General features: G+C 47.6%; 1 protein-coding gene across 1 annotated transcript; it reads left to right on the top strand.

The window, feature by feature from the left end:
• The first annotated feature begins 416 nt into the window (after positions 1–416).
• EVL (Enah/Vasp-like) lies at positions 417–10354 on the top strand. The gene is made up of 7 exons (XM_010185071.1): positions 417–460; positions 3064–3124; positions 4971–5037; positions 6347–6413; positions 8257–8323; positions 8667–8724; positions 9720–10354. Exons 1-7 carry the CDS (start codon positions 429–431, stop codon positions 9755–9757), a joined length of 390 nt encoding a protein of 129 aa, XP_010183373.1. The 5' UTR covers positions 417–428; the 3' UTR covers positions 9758–10354.

Genomic DNA, 10354 nt, shown 5'->3' with positions numbered 1-10354 from the left:
TTAAGTGGCTAAAACTGCCCCATGCTTACAAAAACCAGTGTAGATTGCTGAGGCCTTGTGTCAGTAGGTGTCCACTTAGGCAAGGGTTGCTTAGCCATAAACATCACCATGGACAAACAGCGCTGGGGTTTTTGACATGTGCCCATGTTTTTGCCTCATCTGGACTGTCTGGTTTTAGTAAGGTCCACGTGGGTCTTCTTCCCAAAGCAGAACCCGTCATATCTCTGGTTTTGGGCTGTGGTTCTGTTCTCTGTTGCTAATCATTAGGAAAAGGCATCATGAAGGGTGTACTGTAAATGAACCTTGTCATTAATGCCAGCGTTGGTTTGTGTCTTCAGCCAGAAGATGGCTCAGGAGGGTCCAGCCCCAGTGGGGTCTCGAAGAGCGATGCCAATCGAACGAGTAGCGGCGGAGGCGGAGGAGGACTAATGGAAGAAATGAATAAATTACTGGCAAAAAGGTGTGTATTTGGGCTTCAAGTGAGCACTAGCATGAGCTCTGCTGTCAGTTTTGGCTCTCGGTGGGTCACTTGGGTGCTTTTTTGTGATTTGACAGGTCCTGCATCCATGTTAGTCGCCAGCATCATCTGGCCTTTAATCTGAAATGCAGATGTTGCAGCAGTGATACCTGGCAGAGTTCAGCTGCTGCAGCAAATCCTGCAGCGTGGTGACCCTCAGAGTCACCGATCATTACAGCCGCTGGGGTTCTGCCTTTTACCAGATCTGTCTCAAAGTTACTGGGTTTGGGAAGAGCAAACTGTGAAAGGAGCTTAGACAAAGCAGTCTTTAGGCAGCACATTCAGGATGGTGGGCCCAGAAATATAAACACAAGTGCAGTATCTCGGCAGGTAAATGATTGTCAGTTCTCAGTGTTTCAGACAGGCCAGCCAAGCTGCTCTGCACTAAACGAGCAGGGATGTATCCAGCTGTTCAAAGTCACTCAATTATTCCAATTATTTCTCTTTTCCTCCTGATTCCATCAGTGATGCTCTGCCAGTCTTCCAGGTTCCTAGTGTTACATGTTTTATTTTTAGATCTAAATCATTTTTTAACTTTATTTTTTAACAAATAGTGAAAGAAAAGGATGAGTAAAGCAATGAAGGGTCGGTGCAGTTGTACAGTGCACAGAGATGGAGTTTTTAAATAAAGTTTAAAACCAGTTCCCAGTTCAGAGCTGATCCCAACTTTCCTCGATGTCCTGGTCATTTCAGAAGGAAAGCTGAACATGGGCTGTGTAATCCTTTAGAAAGCATTAAATAAATACACAGCAGTGTAAAATACCAAATAGATAATCTCTCTTCTCACAATTAAAATAGTTCAATAGCTTTTAACAGGTATTTACTGGTTTGCCTTCTGATCTGTTTTGTGCTGCTGCACAGTTTTTTTTAGGGAAAGGAAGGTTTGGTGACCTGAAGTGGGGGTAGCTGGCTCTGTTCAAGCAAGTTAATGGAGATCTCATGTCTCAATATAGAAATCCTACACATTTCTGTGGTTCTGGCCTAAATTATACTCTTTTGGCAGTGGGATTCGGTGTCTTGAAGTATTCAGGGCCGAATCCCTCCTTATCTTAACAAAAGCACCTGCGCTGCCTCTGCTCTGAAAGGAACTGAGCTGGAAATCCTTGCCCTGGGAGCTGACAGCCACAGAATTGGCTCCCAAGTTTGGCTTCACAAAGCCACCCAAGTCACTGGAGATAGCAAAGTGCCACTCGAGGGTGCGATCAGTGCATGCTGCTAAACTGAGACTGAGAGGGCTTCTCTGGGCTGCAAAACCCTTTGTAAATGTGATGATATAAAGAAAGGAAAGACCCTGGCACCGTGTTTCAGGTTGCTTTTACTGAGCTGGCAGCCAGGTGGAAAAAAAAGATATATTTATTTAAACTGACTTTGTTTAATACAGAAATCAGTGAGAGATGAGCAGGGGCCGTTTTTGGAGCAGAAAGCCACATGCTCGGAAACAGGGCATGTGTTTGATGCTGGGTAAGGGATGGAGGAAAACGCTTCCGTGAGTGTAAAACAGGTAAAATGAGTAAAATCCGGCTCTGGAGATGTAGTGGCTCTGTGAGAGCAGCCCTTGGCTTCAGAGCTGAAGTGCCAGCAGAACAACGAACGATGAGACCAACCGCTGTCATTTCTAGCCCCGTTACGTCTGTTGCAGGACATAAATCCAACACCTCAGGTCTCTCAGCCTGACAAATGCTTCCCCCGCTCAGGTTTGTAATCATTTTCCTCAGAAGTATCCAGTAAATATTAGACAGAGACTATAAAAATGATTACTGAGCTAATAAAATCACGACTGCAGATGAACATCTAGAATAACCCCCACAGAGCACTGTGTCCTACAGACACACACACGTGTTTTACTCCTCTGGGTTTTTGGCCAAATTTACATCAAATCCTCCCATTTGTCAAACCAGCGAGGCTTTGCTTTTGCCAGTGATGCTAAAGACAGAAACCCTTTGACAGACGTGGCAGTGTTTTGAAGCTCAAAAGCCTTTCTAAGTGCCACTTGGGATTATTTTTTTTAACATGAGATGAATTTTGTCCACTTGAGAAGCAAGACTAAAAGACAAACCTGGCACCTTGGTGTTCACAGGTGGATGAGGATAGGGATCATCACAACCAAAATCCAGACAGTCTCCGTATTGTCTAAAATGGGAAATTGGATGTCTAGGCATTACCTTGCACACTTGAGGACGGTTTAGACCCTAAACAGGGCTTGAAAATGGAGGGTTTGGGTTGTTCCTGCTGTGAGGACACAGGAGCCAGCGCCTCCTGAGCCTTCGAGAGAAGCCGTCCCTGTCTCACACCCAGCTGTGCTTCCTTCCTCCGCTTCCACCCATTCCCTTACGCTCCGCACCCCGCGTTCCTTGCTCAAACACCGCCTCAAAATACTGCCCCTCTCCCCAAAATCATTGCAGTGAGGTCTGCATTCCTCACCTTCACCCCGGCGTTGGCCACGTTTCCTGGGATGAAGGCGGTAAACAATGACTCCACCGCAGCCTGAAGCAGCCGTCGGGGAGGACGTGTTTCGGGGGGCTGACATGTGTCCTGTCTCCCTTTAGGAGGAAAGCAGCGTCGCAGTCAGACAAGCCAGCTGACAGAAGGGAAGAGGAAAGCCAAAACGTAAGTGGAAGACTCCTCCTGTTGATAAACCCAAGCCCTGGGCTCATTCCCTGCGTGTGGCAGCAGCGATGAGCGGTGCTGATCCCAGAATAGGTTTATGAATGTTGCTGCTGCTGCTTTGCCTGGGAACAGCACCCTATGAGCAGGAATTACTGCTGTATCTGTAGGTGAGGCGTTCCCCAAACCAGGCCAGTGGGTGCTTTCTCATGGTCTGATCCGAGCGTTGCAGGGAATCATAGGTTCCTGCCCCGTAAGAAGGTGCATTGGACCTTCTGGCAAGTCCACGTCACATCAAGGCCATGTTTCTTACATTGAATTTGCAGCTTCAGCTGAGCTGAAGTGGACATCAGCCCTGTGGTGTAGTTTGGATTGGCATCCTCCATGCCAAGCAAGGATCAGCTCACATTGGACCCCAGAGCGCACATAAAATGTCTCTGGCGGGGTGAGGGGACAGATCACAGTAAACCCTACACAATTCAAAGGTTAAAATACATGTCCATGACACTTGCACTAAAATCAGATCGAATTTGGACAACTTTAGGCAACTCTTATTTATTTCTACTTTGTTCTGTCTGTACGTTGTCCTCCTAAGCAAGTTTTGGTTTGACTCAGTCTTTACACTGAACTTGCTGCAGCAATTTGGAGTTCAACATGCGGATTAAACCACATTTTTTTTTTTTTTTGAACTGGTAAAGCGTGGCAGATCACTCCAGTTTCAGGAGAGGCCAGGATTTGCGCTGTGTCCCTTCCCATGCGGTGCTTTTTGGGGCTGCTGCTCACGCAGCGTTCCTGTTGCTAACCCTTGTGAAGGCTCTGCCCTGGCTGCAAGGCCAGGATGCATCATGTGTGCCTCGTATCACCTGTACAGAGATAGCCCCTCCAAAAACGAGGTGACAGTGAACACCATTCCAAAAATGAAGGTCTCGCCCCAGTCTGAAAGGTTTGTAGCAAGAGCAGGAACAAGCACGTGCACCGTTTCAGGAGAAAAGCAGCTGTTGGTTTTGCATCTTCCTCGAGGGATGCTTCAAGCATGGGATTTGCCTACTGAGCCCTTGATGCTGCTGTGCAACCGTTGCTCTTCATCTTGCCCCAGAGCTGGTTTTGAACCACACGCTCCGAGACGAAAGGCACCGTTTAGCTTCTAAATACCCAGCCTCTCCTGTCCTCCTGCCCCTTGTTCTCCTCGAAGCTGTGCATTAGGTTATATCCCCAGTCAGGCTTTTTGATGGCACCAAACTTAGGTGTTTTAGAGGAAATCTGTTTAATGTGGGTCTTGAGGACACTTTGTGGTGGGATAGCTTCTGTCACACATGGTGCAACTCTATTTTACAGGGCATAATTAATGCTTTGAGGCTGCTAAATAATATTGACGCGTCAAATGTATGGGTTAACGTTTTGTGATATGTCACATATAAATCCCAGGAAAAAGAAGTCCAAATTAGTGATGCAGTGTTTAAACTTCTACCTAGGAGGAGTAGCAATTGATTTAGTTACATGATGTTAGTACCTGGACTGCCCTCGCTGGTACCAGTGGCTGTCCCTGGCTAAAGGGCTGGGGTCTGACCTCCTGCTCCTTCAGGTGCTTCTATTTCCATATCACACACATCTAAATTTGGGAAATGGATGGTTTGTATTTAGACAACAGCAGCCAGCACTTCTGAGTGGTCATTCATCCTGGTTTGGAGTACAGGGATGGCAGTGATTCAGTGGGACCACGTTAGCAAAAAATAAATGGGATGCCTTTTGCCATGCTGAAGGGAGAGAAAGGTTAAAAGTTAAAGACTGGTAGAAGAGGGCTCTGTGCTTCATCTCCAGAACTAAGAAGTGCCCTGTTTTTCTCTTGCAGGATGATGCTAGCACCTCTCCTTCACCCAGTACACGAGGTCCCAGCCAGCAGCAGCAAAATTCATCAGGTATTAAATCGAGTTACAAGTGGTTTAGGTGTCATCTTAGTCCAGCCTTCTCCACCTCTAGGGTTCATCCTAATGAGTGCAGAGAGAACATCCTCTGAGTGCAGCTTCAGTAGCTAACAGATAAAATCCCAAACACCTTGTGTTGTAAAAAGCAAGAAGTGGTGATTTTATCTGCTTCACAGCAAGACAATGGCAATACAGCCCATTTAAAGGGGTCCAGACACGTAGGTGCGGATCTGCGTCTTCACCGTTGTGCACCTGAGTCTCTATTCTTTTACTTTTGGTAGTGTAGCCATCCTGGGTTGTACAGTTGGGGTTTGGGTCTCAAAATGTTTTCCTCCCTTACCCTAGCAGCCTGTTGCAGTGAGCCTGACACTGAGAGGTATTAGGACCCCCCAAAATACGGTTTTCCTCTGAGGAGTTGAAATGACTGTCTCTGAGCAGATAAGCTGCAAGCCAGTCCAGTGCCTCCTTGCGTCAGCCTTGGCCTTCATCCGTGCTAACAGAAATCCCTCCAGGGGAATGGGAATTAAACCAGCCCAGCTTCCTGTTGGAACAAACCCATGGGTTTGTGTTTTGCAAGGGAAAGGGGAGAAGCCAGGAGAAAGCTGCTCGTAAATGAGGAATGGGATCCAGAGATTTCCTGGGAGCGCCCAGAGTTATTTCAAAGAGCTTTCTAGGACCTCGCAGAGGAGCAAACCCCTGTGTACGAAGTTGTGCATTACTGAAGTCTCTGAAACTCTCTATTTTAGACTCTGCACAGGAGGAAATCGGGGCAATAACAAACATTTTCAGGAACAAGGGTACTGTCGTGCAGCTTTTGGGAATGTTCTGCGAGTGAGAAATGCAGACAACATGAAATTAATGCTCTGTGGAGATTTGCATGGTGGGGGTCTCGCTGCCTTTTTTTCGATACACCCACATTTTCTGCCAACTCTGCAGACAAAAACCCTAAGACTTTTTAACTTCAAATATAAATAAGCATTGTACTGAATAAAGTGAGACTTAGAGCGATTAGCTGTATTTCTTAATAGAAGTGATTTATGCTTTTCCTCCTACTGTTGCAGTTCTGTGTCTTTTTAGTATCATTTAACTCTCCAGTCCCCGATTAAAGGGATTACTGAGCAGGTTTTTGCCAATTATTTCTCTATACTGTAGGCAACTGCACTTGTGCAGCAGTTCTGCTTGCCTGGATCTCAGTCACTCATCCTCACTGAGTGAAAGCAGCTGTATAAGCCAGTCGAATTCAGGACTTTTTTATCATTTGAGAAAAAAATAATAAATGGTAACTTTTTGGTTTGTTTTCCAGACTCTGGGAAGAAGCCATGGGAAAGGAGCAATTCTGTTGAAAAGCCTGTATCTTCACTACTTTCCAGGTGAGCTGCAGGGGTGTCCCCGTGGCCGGCAGCAGTCGGGGTGGCCACGCTGTCCCATGCCACGCGCACAACTCACGTCTCCTTTCATCCCATTGCTGTAGAAACCCATTAGCGGTGAAGCCAAGAGCCCCTCACAATCCCACGTGTCCTCTAGGTACTGGCTAACAGCCCGGCTTTGTACCCTCTTGGCTTCTCCTTTGGCTAATCCCATCACTCAGCACTAATGTTCGTCTCCTGTCACGGCTTTTACTCATTCTCTTGCAATATCTGCTCTGCTGCTACGCAGTGTGCAGGTATCGGGTGTGTTGCAGTGTGCTGTGCCCCGTGGCAGGCAGGTTTTGGAGCAGCGTTTTACAGCAGGTTCAGGATGGCCCTGCCAATAGGAGAAGTTTTCCCTGTCCGAGCTCTGCAGGAATTGAAAAGCAAAGGCAGAAATGAGCTGAAGAGCCTGGAGGTTTTTCCTCCATCTGTGCAACTTCAGTGGGTGCACGAGAACGGAGAGCAAAGCTTGGTGCAGTGAATCAGTCGCATCGAGCTGTGAAAAGGCCCAGCCACAGAGAGGGCATTCAGAAACACGGGGTACAAAGCTGGCAGGGTCAAAAGCCACGAAGCCTAAACTGGGACTCCAGGAGTCCCCTCGGCCACAACAGCATCCACACCCTTGTTCTTACCCACAGAGACTGAGATCAGTTTGATGTTGGGCAGCTAAAGAGACTGGCCCAGGAGCAGTGTCCCTGCAGTACAGGACACTGATGGATGGGTAAGCTGGACCAGGAGGCAGAACCCAGACTCACATATGTTTAGTGGGAAAATATGTGGGAAAAAAAATCCCTTCCTAGTTTAACACCTGGAGCCCTTGCTTGCTGAAATGATTTTGTGAAATCTTTTCTTCTGGGAAGCGGGGCAGGTTTCAGAAGCTCTCGGTGGTGACCTGTTTCTGTTGATCTTCAGTTTGATGGTGTTCGTGTCTGCCTCAGCTCCCAGCTTAGCTCTGAGGTGGTAGGACACACGTTAAGATTTTCCTGAAAAGGCTTGCGAGACCAAACGTACCCCCAGGAGCAGCAGAATCCCCACCAGCCCCCCGTTTTGGGCTCAAAGATGTTATTGGAAGCCTTTTCTATGAATTACATAGCCCGGTTAATTTTTGAAATGTTTTAGTTACTGATTAAAAGAGAAAGTGGAGCAGCTTCTGCTTCCTTAATTTATTTTATCGGCTGTCATCAGCGTTCAGCCCACTGACTAACACCGTCCTGCAAGAGCGATAACGTGGGAGTGGAAGAGCCATTAAGGGCAGATTAATTTTGTTTCTGGGTCAAGAAAAAGTGCCCGTGCCCCACGGTGGTGCCAACAAATTCCGCTTGACTCAGTCAGGAAAGCATTACTGGGTTATTATTATTTTCCCTATCATATTTTTCTAACCTGTGTTATCTTAGCACCCAATTAAAGTCTGGGTGGCTAAGACAGGGTTGCTGTATGGAAAAACAGGCTGGGAGAGAGAAATCCAGCTTGCAAATTGCAAATGCTGTAATAAAACAGAGTCAAACGGGCTTTATCCCCTGAAGACGTCTCAGCATTTTCTGGTCTGAAACCATTAAGACTCCCAAAACAAAAAAAAACAGAGTAAATTAAGCTTTAGTGCTCCAACGTGCCTGCAGCAGGAGAACGCAGCATCTCTGGGGGTCGAGTGGGAGCAGTGCAGCTCCAGTGCAGAAATCTGAGCGGCACAAGAGGGAGCCTCTGGTCCAGCGCTCGCTGCCTGTGCTGCTGCTGGGGGCGGTTTCACCCACACCCTCAGGTGGGCGCAGCTCAGCGGCGTCTTTATCCTCTCCCTCCCTTCCTCAAGGATGAAGCCAGTGAGCAGCAGCAACGACGTGGCGATGGATGCCTTAGATTTTGATCGAATGAAGCAGGTGAGTGCAGGCACCTTTGACCTTTAAGAGGTTTGACGAGCTGCCCATTTCCCCCATGCGCTGTACGAGCAATCCAGCTGCTCTGATGTCCTGGGGCACCGGGGGCTTAGGGAAGGGCAAGGAGCAGCACCTCCCTGCTCTGCGATCGAGGTGTCTGTACGGAAACGTGCAGATGAATACGCCAGCATCCCCCACATCCTTGGCCCGGGGCTGTTGGTAGCACCAGGCTCTGGCCGTCACCAGAGGCGGGGGACGGGCACAAGCATGGTTGGTAACCTTGCATTTTTCTTCCACTGCTGAGAAGGCGATTTCTGAGCGGCTGACTTGTGTTTTGTCTCATCAGGAAATATTGGAGGAAGTTGTAAGAGAGTTACACAAAGTGAAAGAGGAGATAATTGATGGTAAGAAAGAGAAAAAGCATTATTTTTCTCATCTTTATGACTAATTTCCCGTAGATAAGATGGTAGGAACTGCAGAGAGGTCCCTGGTGTTTTCAGCCTTCTCTGAGCAGCTCTGACTTATGTCCACATTGGAAGAACAAGCAGCTGCCTTATCCAAGCTCTGATTGTGACATTCTGTTTGCATCCTTGTATTTTAATGCTGTTGACGAGCACTTTCACGCCCAACCTGTGAGAAATTCCCTGGCCGGTGTTTATCACAGCTGGGAGGGTGAGAAAGGGCCTGCCCATGGCGATTTATCACCATCAGGGAGTGTGAAATTGCTCGTAACTCACCGGCCATGGAGGTCAGGGTTGAGGAGAGGGGACAAAGGTACCAAATCCTTCCCGAGCATCTTCTGTAGGCTTCCTGTGCTTGAAGAGCTACTGCAGACCTCACAGCTTTCCAGATAGCCCCAGATTTTTATAATTCACTGAAAAGTACAGCAGCTGTGCTGAATGGCTCGGTAGTTTTTTAACAAACTGCTCTGCAATATGTGACTAAATGCATTTTTATGGCTGTTACTGAAATGCACAGCACAAAACCCATCTGAAGCCCGCATTAGGGGCTGTGAAGATGCACATCCACACCCTGCGCTCCCCACCTTAGATCCACGCAGAAAGGGAAGAAGAGGAGACTGTAAAGCAGCTAAAATCCATTCCCTGCCCCTGGCCCCAGCCCAAACTGTGGGGCAAGAGAGGAGCCCCTCACCCCTATGCTCCCATCCCGGCAGCTTGGCCCTCAGAGCCTCCCCAGTGCAAAGGGAGACATTCCCAGTGCAAAAGGACACGTTCCCATCAGCCACAGCTCCTTAGCCCGGACCGCGGTTCCTAAGCCAGCAGCTGACTGCTCACCCCCTCATCCCGTACCTTACCCGGGTGTATTTCTGCCCCGTGGCGGTTTTCCCACTGCACGGGCTCTCACGCAGCACATTAACTGTTTGGGTTTGGTTTTCCAGCCATACGGCAGGAGTTGAGCAGGATCAGTACCACATAATGACTGCACAGCAGCGGGACGGCGCGAAGGACGCGAGGGAGAGCGGCTCCCCCCCCCCGGGACCAACTTTCCAAGTGTACCAAGGTCACGCAGGGTGGTGAGAGAGGACACCGGCACTGTCTTTGTTCCTATCCCCTTTTTATTAGCAGACTCAGCACACTTTGAAGCTTGCTGCTGCCTTGGATTCGCTTCATTTTAAAAGTCTTAATCGAAAGAATATTAAATTTTAAATTTCCGGATTTTTTAGATCTCATCTGACACCGCACATTGGATTTGTCAGCCTTTTTTGTATTTTGTATTTGCTTATTTAAATGTATTACCTTTCTTTTTAGTAGTAGATAAGACCACACGTGAACCATTTGCTTTTGATAGATGACTTCAAAGTAATTTTACTAGTAGTCTGCGATGTAAATGAAGATCCTTTGCCAACAGAAACGCATTGTGGCATCACCAGAAGAAACAGAGACATGTTAGTTGTCAGCCAACGAGTTCTTTGTCTCAGAGTTATCACGATATTTAAAAAGAAATTAAAAAATGGTACGTCAGTGCATCACAGTATCTGTGTTCATATTGGTAATAAACTGTTTATTGTCCACA

Source organism: Mesitornis unicolor, unplaced genomic scaffold (genome assembly GCF_000695765.1).
Source record: "Mesitornis unicolor isolate BGI_N332 unplaced genomic scaffold, ASM69576v1 scaffold10745, whole genome shotgun sequence".
NCBI lineage: Eukaryota > Metazoa > Chordata > Aves > Mesitornithiformes > Mesitornithidae > Mesitornis > Mesitornis unicolor.
This window is presented reverse-complemented; position numbering and strand designations above follow the sequence as displayed.